General features: G+C 43.0%; 1 protein-coding gene across 4 annotated transcripts in view; it reads left to right on the forward strand.

Annotated features, from left to right (window-relative positions):
* LOC124788055 (proton-coupled amino acid transporter-like protein CG1139) overlaps positions 1-15,779 on the forward strand; it is a 237,693-nt gene that overhangs the window by 176,142 nt on the left and 45,772 nt on the right. For all 4 annotated transcript variants that reach the window (XM_047255131.1, XM_047255134.1, XM_047255133.1 and 1 more), the window contains 2 exons: positions 2,727-2,813; positions 13,108-13,258. In XM_047255131.1, coding sequence (XP_047111087.1) covers positions 2,727-2,813; positions 13,108-13,258 — 238 coding nt within the window. The remainder of the gene's footprint in view (positions 1-2,726; positions 2,814-13,107; positions 13,259-15,779) is intronic.

The following is a 15,779-nucleotide window of genomic DNA, read 5'->3' on the forward strand; positions in this document are numbered from 1 at the left end:
CGATGGATCGGCCGCCAGGCAGCCCGTGACAGAGCACTTCATCACTGGCCTCCAAGAAGCCCTGATCTTACCCCCTGCGATTTTTTCTTATGGGGGTATGTTAAGGATATGGTGTTTCGGCCACCTCTCCCAGCCACCATTGATGATTTGAAACGAGAAATAACAGCAGCTATCCAAACTGTTACGCCTGATATGCTACAGAGAGTGTGGAACGAGTTGGAGTATCGGGTTGATATTGCTCGTGTGTCTGGAGGGGGCCATATTGAACATCTCTGAACTTGTTTTTGAGTGAAAAAAAACCTTTTTAAATACTCTTTGTAATGATGTATAACAGAAGGTTATATTATGTATCTTTCATTAAATACACATTTTTAAAGTTGTGGTATTCTTTTTGAATCACCCTGTATATTCACCGTGTGCGTGATGTCGCGTGTCACCTGTTGTATACACAATTTTCAGCACAAATTCGTGTGAGCATTCGTTCACTGCCGGCCGGTGTGGCCGAGCGGTTCTAGGCTCTTCAGTCTGGAACCGCGCGACCGCAACGGTCGCAGGTTCGAATCCTGCCTCGGGCATGGATGTGTGTGATGTCCTTAGGTTAGTTAGGTTTAAGTAGTTCTGAGTTCTAGGGAACTGATGACCTCAGACGTTAAGTCCCACAGTGCTCAGAGCCATTTTAACCATTCGTTCACTGAGTTCGAAGTTTGCTATTAGTATACAAGGCAACGAATGTAACATCTGTACTTCTTGTGACGAATCGATCTGAAGTCAAAAGGTCACATCCACCTAATTGAGGCTCGCTTTCCGTTTGTCACGGTACCTCCGGAGTATTTGCTTTCTCTGCATCACTCCCGGCGATACCCTTGATAGGATGGGATGGTTTTCTTTATTCGAAGAGTTGAAGGACTACTCTGGCAATACACAGCTTCCGGGATGAGATGCTAAGTCTCGCTTATCAACCGAGACGAAGGCGGCTGGCTTCTTTTAAAACGTTGCAGAGGCGCTGCGATGTGTCGAGTCGGCACAACTTTTTCACCAAGTCCTTGTAGTGCCGTGCCTCAGTTTCATGATTCCTGACAAATTAGTGGGAGGACCTTGGTGAGCTATCGGAATTTGCGTAGTGTGTGTTATCGTTGCGGAGCGTCAACAAACCATGAAAACTGCGGCAGTCTTGTTGCTCGCTTTATAACGCGGTCAGCTGTCAGCTGAGCGACCACAACTCTGCTCGCGGCGCCCTGCTCTGTCAGACCGAGATGACGAAAGAAGACGTCAGTTTCACACAGTCCACGGAAGCGTTGCATCCCTCCACGTGAGTTCCGTTCGACGCGTTTACTCAAATTGTTGCTTCCAAACTGCGGATTTATTTATTATGTGCTCTTATTTTTGTGCTATTCCAGAGTTATTTTATTTCACGTTCAGTAATACATGGGTGAAGAGCATTCATACCCGGAATAATTTCCAGCAACATTCCTCTGATAACTTACACTGGTGGTCTATATGCTGCACGTAGCCTACTTAATCATGTGGTTACACTTTCGTGTGAAATATGCTCTAAATAAATTCAGTTACACTATTCAAGGCGTTTAGGAATGTTCATTAAAAAGTTACTAACTTTAAGAATCAACTTAATTTACATGACCGAAATCAGATTTTCTTTCCAAAGTTGCGATTATCTTAATTACCTCTTAGTTACAAACACAGTCAGCAGTCATAAAATTTGCTAATTTCGACGCACATTGTGTCGTTGTAACGGATACTAGCCTGAGTGACGTTAAAACTGTGTGTCGTATTCGTTCTATAAAAGGAGCCAACATGTGAAGTGTGAAGAAAAGAATTATCGACTGCCTGAAAGATTGATGTCGTCAGTGCTAAGTGCCAGTTGGAAAAAGTTTACGAATCGACATGGACTCCGTCTGCTACACGCAGTTTTATCGTGTCACTGCTTCCCTTAAAAATGAAGCTGCCGATATGTTACAAGTTTCGTTATTATGAATTCACAGTCTAAGTAAAAATCAGTCTTAGCAGGAGAACTGAACAATGAACACTTTGCAGTTGCGTGTATTGATAGAATTAATTCTTGTGGCTCAACACTCATTTTGGTACTGGATATATTGAAAGAAGAAATACCTGTGACTCAGTCTGGGAATACACTTAAAAAAAAAAACCACAACTTTCGTGTTTGTAATAGAGTTACCGAACCTGTAACGTTATCTACTTATATTTGGAGTTAGAACATGTGCGAAATGTACCCTAGAACATGTGTAGCTGTGCACTACATTCAACGATGTATACCTACTATTAAAGACATAGTTTACGGAAAAAGAACATAAAACCAGGGTTCACCTCAATCTCTACTACTACTACTACTATTCTACAAAAACTAAAACTGGTCTTTTTATTTTCTCTCTCCTCGGTTGTTTTACCAGCAATGCAATTTCTTGTTTATCTGTATGTGTCAGAATTTGCATGTAATCCGCTCAGCTCGTAAATATCTAACGTATCTGTAGTGAGCAAATGTATCTCTTTATTAACATCTCTCTTCATTGCCATAGTGCAGCATCAGCCTGAAATGTTTACATTTGTGTGTTAACGCCCGTCATTTAAGGCTGCTGCAGTTTTATACATTATACCTGTGTCACTCTGTGCGATACTGCTTTGAAGAGTTAATATTTGATCCCTGTTGCAGTGACATATGACCTGTGACATTTACATCAACTTTGTTACAGTGCGAAACTCGCAGAGGGAGACCCCGAGAAACCTGGCCTACCAGCGTACGATCCCTTCCAGGAGAGAGATGTGTCGCACCCAAACAGGTAAGACATCATCTCTTTCTCTTTTCCTTAGAGTAATAAACTCAGATTTTTTCCTCATCAGGCGTAACATTGACAACAATAAAATGAAATATTATGTGCAAGTACATTGCTTAGAATATCTGTAGTTCTTGGCACTGAAACTACAACAGACTTCGGTGCACGGCTGAGGTGAATGCAAGTACGAGGCTAGACAACTAGACAATTAGTCGTGTTCTGTGCTGTGACTGCAATCTGTGTTGTGCATTTTAGGTGAGAAAACAGGAAAAAATGGAATATAATGAACACGGGAATGTAGGAATTTGTTTCTCTCTCTCTCTCTCTCTCTCTCTCTCTCTCTCTCTCTCTCTCTCTGTCTATATGTGTGTGTTTGTGCGTGCGTGTTTTGGTGTGTGTGTGTGTGTGTGTGTGTGTGTGTGTGTGTGTGTGAGAGAGAGAGAGAGAGAGAGAGAGAGAGAGAGAGAGAGAAAGAGAAAGAGAGAGAGAGAGAGATAAAGAGAGAGAGAGACAGCATTTATGCCAATGTGATGTAACTGTATTATAACTCTTCATTGTTGCTAATGTTACTTTCTTAGATATTGAAATTGACTGTTCCAGTTTCTATCCGTTCACAATGATTATACTCGTATTTTTCGACTGAGGTAGAAATGTAATATATCTGAAAATTTAGTACTTGTTCACAGTAGTTAAACCTTGATGCAAATATAATCAAAGTCAGACTGAATGTTGGAGAAACATGTCATTTTAATCAGAATACTAAAACTGTTCACACGACCAAGTGTGCCGCACGTGGTTTTGAGTTAATGGTAAAATGGTAAGCGGAAGCAGACTTTATAAAGAGTGGGACGGTTGGGTAAGGAGTGAATTACAGTGAACAATTCGGCGATAGCAGTATTGACAAACTGCCTGTTGGCTTCTGTCTCGGGTTCTTCGGCCTACGTTTGTTTGATGATTTTTTGACGTTTCGACATCACGAGTGGCTGGCATTGTCAAAGCTTCATCTTCCATTCGCTGGTGGTGCTGAGGACTTTTCTCATCAGCATCCAAATCAATACCAGCTATTAGAATTCGGATATAAATGCACAAGTCACAAGTAGACGAGAGACAGAATATATGAGGGAACTGAATTGTGAGTTCAGTATTTTAAGGTGGGCGAAAATCGAATCGTCATGCTAAACTGAAAGGTTACAGTACGAGAAGCAATGGAAATCAGATAGAAGGGAGAACGTGTGTCACGCAGTAGGAATGAGAGATGTGAAAGACTCCTCGAGTTCTGCAATAAATTACCTATAATAAAACCAATAACGCTTCTACAAAATTATAACAGCGAAAGCTATATTTGGTAAACTGCTGGAAACATGAGAAGTCAACTGAATTACGTCTTGTTGGGACAGAGATTCCGAAATTAGGTATTGCTTTTTAAGGCTTACGCAGGAACAGATACAGATTATTAACATAAGTCACGATGGAGACTAGATGAAAGTTCGAAAGAACTGTAGGGAAGAATCAACGTTCAAGGAATTGTGAAACTGAAAGTCTGAGGACTGATGATGTGCGTTCGAAGTTCTTTGAGGTTGTGGATATGAAATAATCAGTGCACCATTAGGTAGCTTAGCTAAAGAGATTTGTACATCTCTGTCAAAGGAAGTCAATGCAGTATTACAGCCAAATAGAAGAAAGCAACTGTGAAGACGTTTTGGGTACGAGAAGAAATTGATATAGGAAAATATGGAACAGAAAGATATCCGACAAAAAGTACAGCAATATAAAACATTATGAAGGAAATAAATAGGAATTCTAAGAAGACTAAAGTAGGAAAAATTTGCAGAAATCGAAAACAAAGAGAATAGCTTCTACAGTATTTGAAGGTATCTGGAAGAACAAAAATTATGATGAAAAACAGAAACTTCAGTACATAAAAGCAAAAAAAAACTGCCCGGAGAAGAAATCGTGTTGGGCACCATCGAACCAGTCAGAAGGCTGATGACCCAACATTCCATCCCCAAGATGGGAACCTATAACACCGCTCCTATGTACCTCCTATGTTTCTGTTTCTGCTTCTCGCTAACAATGTACGTCGCTTAGCTCGCAACTTTTTATCAACATATTCTCTGTCGAAATGATGATCCGGATAGTAATATGTTTAAGTATTATATGGTACGGAATGGTTATAACTGATGTGTAGCTACCCACCTAGGTCCACTGTGGGCTGTAATTACCGTGTGGCAGCGAAGAAGAAACTTGGTAGATATGTTAATCCATTAATGCGGAATCGATTTAGACAGGAAAAATAAGTTCCAATTTTGGCCACCAGGTGCAAATCTGGTACTTTACAGTATCTCGTCAACGTCTCCGGTGCTCATATTGAACAAACTATGTAAGCGGCGGTCAATAATAACATCAAAATTATGCCTTTCTCACTTATTTGACCTTTTCTGCCCACGTCCTACTCCTAATCCATTACGTATGGAAATATTTGTATACGTCTGTCTTGCATTCTGAGCGACAGTTTTGCTCCTCGCAAATCGGTTCCGCATTAACGCATTAGAATTCTACCAAATTTCACTGCCGTACGATAATTACAGCCTACAGCGGACCTCTGTAACTGCGCTTCAGTTATAACCACCCGGTAGATGGGAAATACATTTCGCGATTTTCCAACTTGAAGAATAAAATGTAATCCAATATAAATTGACATCTGCAATGGAGATAGGGCATCGTGTTGCGTACAATGAAGCATCAAACGCTACTTACGAAATGCAGCTGGTACTTCGTAGGCCTCTATGGTCACCCTTACAAAGGGTAGTTTACGTTTAACACTTATCTCCCGTAACGAAGTCCTGTCTCGACTGATGAAGAACGAGATTAATATGATCCTCCGAGATTAATTTTCATTGTGCTGCCAGGGTGTTACATTTTGACCATTCTGTCCTGTTGGATAAAAAAACAAGATTTAGGTAGTTTGTGCGTGTTGCCCAGCTTTCAGCTAAACGGTAGACGAATGGAATTAAGACGAATGCAGCAATTTGAAAATGTTCAAACTCGCTCTAAACCAGATTTCACAATTTTAAAAAATGGTTACCAAATCTGATGGCGGCTATCATGCGATGTCTACGTCACATAGAAAATAAGATGCCATTTATGTTGTTCGTGTCAATTTTGTTCACCCACCGGACGCTTGAAACAGACTATTTCGAAAACAATTTGTCTGCGTTATTCGTCATTGAAGTGTAATTTGCCCAAGAGATGTGAAATAATGGAGGACACCTATTATCGCAACCAGCCACTAAGACATTAATAATATTATTTATTATACAGGTGTTGTAGTGCAGGTTGTAGCGTACTTATGTAGCAGTTCATTTGCGTTCTGTTTGTGCGGTTTACTGACGACTTCGTTGTATGGAGTGAGTAAATACAGAGCCATGGAATAACCTTCACTAAACTGGAAGTTACTGACTTAACGTGTATGAGGGCACGAAATAAAACGAGTAGAGTGTTAATCGTTGAACAGTGCTGAGTAGTGACTGCGCAGACATGCCGCTTCAGAGTGGCTGTCCATCTCATCGTTTGTAACACGGCTCACAAGGTCGACGTTACGTGTTACCGAGAAGGTCACCCAGTGGAGTAATGGCGGAATTCCCAGGCGGATTCCTACGTACTGTCGGAAGCGCCACACATTCACGTCTACACGTAAATTGTTGTTCTAGTCTTCAGTCCGAATACTGGTTTGAAGCATTTCCTCATGCTATTCTGTTTGGTGCAACCCTGTTCATCTCCGAATAACTACAGCAACTAACGTCCTTACGAATCTGCTTACTGAATTCATCTCTTGGTGTGTCTCTACAATTTTTACCCTCCCCCCCCCCCCCCAGACACACACAGTTTCCTACAGTACTAAATAGGCGATCCCTTAATGTTTCAGTGTGTGTTCTGTCAACCGATCCATTCTTCTAGTCAGGCCGTGCAACAAATTCCTTGTCACCCAAATTCTGTTCAGTACCTCTTCATTAGTTACGCGATCTACCTATCTAATCTTCAGCATTCTTCTGCAGAACCACATTTCAAAAGCTTGTGTTGTCTTACGGTTTAAACTGTTTTTTGTCCATGTTTCACTACGATACACGGCTGAAATCCATACAAATACTTTTAGAAAAGACTTGCTAACACTTAACTCTATATTCGATGTTAACAAATTTCTCTTCTTCAGAAACATTTTTCTTGCCATTGACAGTCTACCCTTGGTATCGTCTCTAGTCCGGCCATCATCAGTTATTTTGAACATAAGTAACAAAATTCATCTACAACTTAAAGTGTCTCGTTTTCGTACTCTAATTCCCTCAGCATCACCTGATTCAATTCGTCTACATTTCATTATCCCCATTTTTTGTGTTTTTGATATTCATATTATAACCTCCTTTCAAGAAGCTGTCAATTCAGTTCAAATTCTCGTCCAGGTCCTTTCCTGTCTCAGACAGAATAACAGTGTCTTTGGAAATCCTCAAAGCTTTTATTTCTTCTCCCTGAACTTTAATTCCTACTCCCAATTTTTCTTTGGTTTCCTATATTGCTTTCTCAGTGTACAGGCTGTATAACATCTGGGACAGGCTGCAGCCCTGTCTCAATCCCTGCTCAACCATTGCTTCCCTTTAGTGCCCATCGACTTTTATAACTGCCGTCTGATTTCTGTGTAAGTTGTAAATTGCCTTTCTCTCCCTGTAGTTTACCCCTGCTCCATTGAGAATTTCATACAGTGTACTCCAGTCAACATTGTCAAAAGCATTTTCTCTGTCTACAAATACTACAAACGTAGGTTTTACTTTCCTCAACCTATCTTCTAAGATGAGTCGTAGGGTCAGTACTGCCTGACGTATTCCTACATTTATCTGGTATCCAAACCGATCTTCCCCGAGGTCGGCTTCTACCAGTTTTTCCATTCTTGTATAAGGAAATTCTGTTAGTAGCTGAGGCTAGTTCCATAAAAAGGTGTACAAATAAAACTTGAACGAGAATGTCACATGGCTTAAACTAAGGCAGGAAACTGAACTTGCATTTATGGTGGGTATACAAAATATTGCAGAAGCATCTCACATAATATTCGTAGGTTATCCAAAAGGCTCAAAGCCAAGAGAAAGAAAGAATATACGTAAATGTTCGTTTGTTCAAAATAGTGTATCTCCGAAAGTTCTCCACTGATTGCTTTCAAATTCTGACAAACGTCGCATTCGTATATTCGTATGTAAATGTTCGTTTGTTCAACGCCAGACTCTTCGAAATCTTGACACAACGTTGCATGCGAATACGCGCCTGGTGTTATGTTGCTTTTTATTGAACAGGAATGCTGCATTTATGGGTTATCGACTTATGATTAGAATACTACTACAGAATCTGAATTTGCAGCAACAACAATGAGACTCATGATCATATGGATGGGGAAACAGGATGGACAGAGGAGTGGGAGGAAAAGGACATGGAAAGCGGAAAGAACGAGATGAATAGGGAGAGGGGACTGGAGGAGAAACGGAGGAGGAAGGATAAGGTGAACAGAGAGAGAGGGCGGAAGAGATGATGCAAAGAGAGAAGGGTAAGTTGAGGAGACAGGCAAAGAGAGGGGGGAAGAGGAGATTGACAGAGACAGGGAGGGAGAAGGAGATAAGGACGTACGTCCCATTCCCATACATATTCTAAACATATGCTTTCTCTTTTCTTTCTCTTCGATTTAACCAGAATGAGCCACAGCAACGTGTTTCTGGAAACAGCTAGTAGTGAAAGAAAATTTTTTGCCAATGTAAGTCAACGTGACCGGTAAATTACATTTTAATTAACAACGGGCTTAACTCAACTTTAAATCACACAGTGTAAAGAATCTCGAGGCACAGCGGTTAGTCCAGAATAGCAGCTCGTACAGTCTACATATTACGTTCCCCACAAAACAAGTTGGTACGGCTCAGCTTCTCCATTCTGCCCGTGATTTCTGTAGATACTAAATAGCAGACGTAGTACCAAGCCCATCTTCCACAAAACCTGAGCGATGTTTATCTCAGGCACGCAAACTGACATATTAGCTGTTCACACACTCTCTCAAAGTTATATTCCGTTCCTGGAGTTGCCCATAGCATCCATGCCCCAGATGTATATTGCCGTTGGATGAACATCCTCCGGTTAACGGTGGTCAACGACTCAGCGTGCTCTGAAGCTGGTCGCCGTTAAGTTAGCACGGCAGAGAGCGCCGACGCTTGGCGAGACGAAAAGAAGGCTGCAGCTTACCTGCTGGCAATGAAGATACATCGCGTTTTCAATGGACTGTCAGTGATGGTCTGCAGTACGTTAGTTCCACGGAAACGTTTATCTCAAAAGTGACGCGGGGAGCATTTAGTTGCTAGGAAACCAAGTTTTTGACCTCGGCGTCATGCTTAAACTGTGACTACTTACAAGGGAACCTCTCCATCGCACCCCTCCCCCCCCCCCCTCAGATTTAGTTATAAGTTGGCACAGTGGATAGGCCTTGGAATAGTGAACACAGATCAATCGAGAAAACAGGAAGAAGTTGTGTGGAACTATGAAAAAAATAAGCAAAATATACAAACTGAGTAGTCCATGCGCAAGATAGGCAACATCAAGGATAGTGCGAGCTCAGGAGCGCCGTGGTCCCGTGGTTAGCGTGAGCAGCTGCAAAACGAAAATTCCTTGGTTCAAGTCTTCCCTTGAGTGAAAGTTTAATTTTTTTATTTTCAGACAATTATCAAAGTTCAGGCACTCACACATAATCAACTTAGATCTCCAAAACTCCAGGACACGTTCAGATGTGCTTCGACATACTGCAGGATTTGACGGTTTACACGCGGAAAAATTTGAAATCGTTAAAAACATATATTTTGACAGAGCACAGGGAAAACTGTGCGACTGTGAAACTGTTGCATTCATTTGTTGCAGTTCATGTGACAAACTCTTATGTTTTCATCACTTTTTTGGGAGTGATTGTCACATCCACAAGAAAACCTAAATCGGGCAAGGTAGAAGAACTGTTTGCCCATTCGCCAAGTGTACAAGTTAGGTGGATCGACAACATATTCCTGTCATGTGACGCACATGCCGTCACCAGTGTCGTATAGAATATATCAGACATGTTTTCCTGTGGAGGAAACGGTTGACCTATGACCTTGCGATCAAATGGTTTCGGTTCCCATTGGAGAGGCACGTCCTTTCGTCTACTAATCGCACGGTTTTGCGGTGCGGTCGCAAAACACAGACACTAAACTTATTACAGTGAACAGAGACGTCAATGAACGAACGGATCGGACAGATCATAACTTTGCTAAAATAAACTTTTCACTCGAGGGAAGATTTGATACAAGGCTCCTTCGTTCCGCAGCCGCTCACGCTAACCACGGGACCACGGCGCTTCTGGGCTCACACTGTCCTTGATGTTGCCTATCTTGCCCATGGACTACTCAGTTTGTATATTTTGCTTATTTTTTTCATAGCTCCACACAACTTCTTCCTGTATTCTCGATTGATCTGTGTTCAGTTTTTCAAGGCCTATCCACTGTGCCAACTTATAAGTAAATCTGAGGGGGGTGCGATGGGGAGGTTCCCTTGTTAGTATACCACACATTCACAAAATGGGACTCAATGGCAATGTCTACGTCTTTCAGCGTGACTAAAAATTTCTGTAATGGGATGTGGCAATGGGGCAAATCTCTCAGGGGGAGTTACGCGGCGCGATTTACTGTGTGAGGAGTGTTCGACCATTGACCCTCCTACATTAGCACAGGACATTCCACGCGGATCGCAGCTGTTACTGAGGTCGATGGTGGTGTTGTACTCCGTATGGTCGATGATCATTTCTGACTTTTATGTAGTTGAATGTGACTCCAGGACAGTGGACTTCGTTAGATGTAGTGAAGAAACGTCAACGCACTACACACTACCATGAAAAAGAAACAGAGGAAATTTCTGTTTCCATAGGAAGCGTGCGCATTTTGCTGAAAGTATAACAGAAGGTGGAAATGAAAGGTATGAGGGGCGTTCAATAAGTAATTCAACTTCTTTTTTCTCGGAAAATTTCGATTGAAAAAGGGGCGAATTTGTTGTGAGACATCAATGCAATATTCTCGATTCAGCTCCTATAGTGTTCTGATGTTCCGACAGGTAGCGGCACTATACGTAGCCTTCAAAATGGCGTCTGTAACGAAGGCGCTTTGCAAGCAGAGAGGTATCATTGAGTTTCTTTTCACTGAAACACAGGTCACAGCAGATATTCATAGGCGCTTCCAGAATGTCTACGAGACCTGGCAGTGTACAAAAGAACGGTGGACAGCTGGATGGTGCGTCTGCCATAATCGCAACAGGATCGAGCAAACCAGACGGCTCTCCCGCGTGCATGCAGGCTGCACAGAGTTCTGTAGATTCTTACTGTTTTCGCCTACATCTGTTTGTGTTTCACAGTTGAAAGCTGTCAAAAGCTGTGCTGGGTGTCAGGGATTTTCTTTAGTTCACTCGACTGTAGGAGTGTCTTAGCAGTCAAGAATCAATGTATTAAAGCTTCATGCATGATGCGACATTTCTCACTCATCTCATTGTTTATGACGTCATATCGCCTTAACTACGACAGGTAGGTGGTTCTCACTCCAACAGCGATTGCTACCTGGCAGTAAGGGATAAGTCTACCAAGTTTGGTTGAAATCGAAGGAGTGAAATATACAGACACGCGTACATATATCCACATTTGTAATATGTTTGGATGTTATATGACTATATGCGCTGCAGGTACGATGATTTTTTTACTGTGTGTGCCATTAAGGTTATACGCTTTTGCGGACGACAGGTGAATAACTGTGTCAGCGCTACCAACAGAAACGTCCAGTTGTTCAGCGAGGTGTTCGACTGTGATCCGTCGATCACCTAGTGTGTCCGACAGCTCCAATAATGCACGAGTCACGAAACAGAGGCCAGGTTCAGCGTGGGGGATGTTTTCGTTTGTCTCTGAGGCAACTTCAGATAAACTGGTGGGTGTCTCGCAATGCAAAGTATGTAAGAAGTTACTAAACAATCATTCTGGACCGTTGAGTATGTAGTTACCTCATTCCATAAATACTTTGAAAAAGGACAAAGACTTAGTGGCTTTCTAAATTGAGGGCTAACACTGACTGAAAAAACTGTGGCTTGGTGGGTATTAAAAACCACATTATGGTGATGTGCAGCGTAGCACGAAGAGAGCTTAGTACGAGAGAAATCTTATCGTTTCAGACATGTACTTTTATATTAACAAACTACGGACAACGGACTTCGTGTGCGCTAAAATTCATTTGGATAGTTTAGAATGAATTGTTTTGGAAACTTAGAATGAATTCAGCGGACCGGCAGTACATATCCCGGAAAAAGTTATTAAAATTGATTTAACTGGGTTCATATTTGGCTGAAATGCACTAAGGTTACAGAAAGTAGACTTGCAAAACCTTGCTGTTGTTGCCGTTGCAGTATAGTAGATACCTTAAGGTTCTTAAGTAGAAAGGACATCGATTTTCAGAGAAGGTTTGCTTCCTACAGAAAACATGTTTTAAAGGTGACCTGATGGTGGCTCCAATTGAGAATAGCCAATACTAGTCGAAATAGTGTGATGTTCATATCAAAATAAGTAAATATACTCGAAATATGCCGCTAAGAAGAAAAAGGACAAATAAAATCCACAGTGTTCTCTTCTACGATCGCCCAAAAGAAATATACATTATATTAGGACTCGTATTCCGATATACGAGTTAAAAAGTTACAAACTGTATTCATAACCGACGGTAAAAGCGTGCAGAATAAACTGCTGCAGGCCGCTGTGGCCGAGCGGTTCTATAGCGCTTCAATCCGGAACCGCTCGACAGCTACGGTCGCAGGTTCGAATCCAGCCTCGGGAATGGACGATTGTGACGTCATTAGGCTAGGTAGGTTTAAATAGTTCTAAGTTCTAGGGGACTGATGGCCTCAGATGTTAAGTTCCATAGTGCTCAGAGCCATTTGAACCATTTGAATAAACTGCTACGCAGTGTAGCAAGATAGCTTTAGACTGCTTGGGTTGAGTGTAGAATGGCTTGCATGGGAGTAAAGAAACCTGCCCGTTCGGCCGGTAACGTGCGGCACCCTGCTTGCATGGACAGGTTAAAAACGTAATGTGTACACCTCTCCCAGTATCCAGCTGAAATACGTCGTGATAAGGTAAATATTGCTGAAGAAGTCAATTCTTGGTATTATAGACTGTTATTCTCTTATTTCCCGACTCCTGCGGATGTTTGATGGAACGCTCGTGTTGCAGCGACGTCGGTGCGCTGGCACACCTGCTCAAGAGCAGCCTGGGCAGCGGAATACTGGCCATGCCGCTGGCCTTCCGCAACGCGGGGCTCGCCTTCGGGATGGTCGCGACGCTGGTCGTCGGCTACATCTGCACCTACTCCGTCCACATGCTGGTGAGTGCCGCTCTGCCGCTGCTCCCCTGTTCTCGCAGCTTTCCTCGGCTCCAGGAGGCGGCGTACTGCCACACGGAGGCGAAAGCAAAGCTACTAAACTCAATTTCCAAATGTTCCTCACTAGGCGAGGCGCAGCAGTGTGGACCTAGTTTAACTCTCACACCATTGATAAAATGAGTCCTCTAGATATTAACGTCACTGCTGTTCAGATACAACTGAAGTCGGTAAAATTAAACAAGACTCCACTGCCCGACGGAATCCTTGTCGAATACTACATTGCCAGTCCAATTAATGCAGCAATCAGTCAAAAGCCTGAATAACCACCTTTTTCAACGCTGACCGCTACGAGACGTGCAGGAAGGGAGTCAGTGAGGTTCTGGAAGGTACCGACACATGTCGAGCCATACCGCCGTGGCCAGCTGCGCTAAGTTTCTCGTCTGAGGATCCATGGCGCGAGCGGCTCAGTATAGGTGGCCTCATGGATTCTCGATTGGGTTAAAAAACTGGGAAGTCTGGTGGCTAGGGGAGTACGGTAAACTCATCCTGATGCCCTTCTAACCACGCGTGACACGTTACCTTGACCTGCTGCTAGATGCCATCGTGCCGAGGGAAAACAAACTGCATGTAGGTGTGGACGTGGTTCCCAACGACAGATACATACTTATGTTGACCTATCGTGCCTTCCAGAAAGCAAGATCACCCAGGGAATGCCACGAAAACATTTTCAAGACCATAGCGCTCCCTCCTCCAGCTTGAGCCCGGTATGGACCACCTGTCCGATGGAGCATTAAACGTAATTCATCTGAAAAGTCTACGTGTCGTCACTCAGTGACATCCAGTTGCAGTATTGGCGTGCGAATTCCAGCTTTCGTCGCCAATGAACGCCAGATAGCATGGGTGCATGAACAAGGCACGTGCTGCGGAGTTCCATACCCTGTGACGGTGGTAGTTCGTTGGTTCATCTGAACAGTCAGTTGTTCAACAGCTGCACGGCCATTCGCCCGTACTCAAGCCCCATCTGTCGGCCGGTTTTCCGCGCTTACCACGCTCAACCACGGCAGCATGGGAACGGTTTGCAACCTTAGCCGTTTCGGAAGTGCTTCCACACTTGCCCCGAGAGCCAGTGATTTTCCCATTTTGCTCTTGACATAAATCGCTCCGTTTCTGCAATACGGCAGCGACTGAACGATTATCAGTGTACCTCGGACACGCTTTCTATATCCTCTAGTGCCAGCGCTACACCTGCCGTCTGTAAGTGATCAGTAGATGTCGAACATAGGTGGTGGTCATATTAATGTGACCTGGCCTTGTTTATAGTACAGACTAGTCAACACCCATTCTAACAATAATATACCGTATCTCAACTGAACCAAAACTGTGCCCAGTGAGCCGGCCGCGGTGGCCGTGCGGTTCTAGGCGCTGCAGTCCGGAACCGCGGGACTGCTACGGTCGCAGGTTCGAATCCTGCCTCGGACATGGATGTGTGTGACGTCCTTAGGTTAGTTAGGTTTAAGTAGTTCTCAGTTCTAGGGGACTGATGACCTAAGGTGTTAAGGCCCATAGTGCTCACAGCTATTTGAACCATTTGTTTGTGCCCAGTGATTGGAAGAAACCATAGCTTATAAGCGTCTACAGCAAATGTAACGGAAGTGAGCCACAAAACTAGCGTCCAGTCTTATCGTCGCCCATCTATTGTAGTTTCCTATTATCTAAACATAATGATGCATTTCGAACAGAATGACCTCCGTGCTAAAAAGGCTTCCCAAATATTGGCCATGAAACCCAACTTCCACTTTTCTCGTATGACGTGTCCTGAATCAAGCTCGTTACTGGGTGTTCCGAAAGGCATTGGACTCGGTACCCCACATCATTTGTTCTAAAAGATGATCGTAATGTTCATGACACAAAATATTTCAGTCGACTGAGGTAGAAAGGACGCAGCATGTTATCTCGTACAGAGAGTTATCGATAGATGTAGAACTAACTTCACATGTGCCCCAGAGAGTGTGTGGCGATTTATATCGCTCGTCCATTGTGTTAATGACATAGGGTACGCTATTAAAAGTAACCTAAGACTTTCTGCAGGTTATATAGTTATCAGCAATGAACTACTATCTGCTAAACTGCGGAAATAACGCGTCAACCTTTCGTAAGATTTCCAACTAGTGCAAAGATTGGCAACTTAATTTAAATATTCAGATATAAAAACTTGTGCGCGTCATGAACACAGAAGAGTACTATCCATGATATCAACATCACTCAGTCACCGTTAGAGTTGGTCTACTCGTACAAATGGCTGGGTAGGGACATGAGCGGATAGGTAGAAAGAGTACATTGAAGGGGTCTAGGAGGGAGAGGGCATGTCGGATGACGTGATAGAGGAAGAAACAGAAGTCGATAGGGAAGAATAGGTGATCCAGCATTAGACACAGAATGTAGAAAACCTTTGCACGACTTAATCAAATGTTCCACCGAAATTTGTAAAATCAATGGAGGAAGCTGCAGCCAAACTACTGATCAC

This window comes from Schistocerca piceifrons, chromosome 3 (assembly GCF_021461385.2).
Source record: "Schistocerca piceifrons isolate TAMUIC-IGC-003096 chromosome 3, iqSchPice1.1, whole genome shotgun sequence".
In the NCBI taxonomy this organism is placed as follows: domain Eukaryota; kingdom Metazoa; phylum Arthropoda; class Insecta; order Orthoptera; family Acrididae; genus Schistocerca; species Schistocerca piceifrons.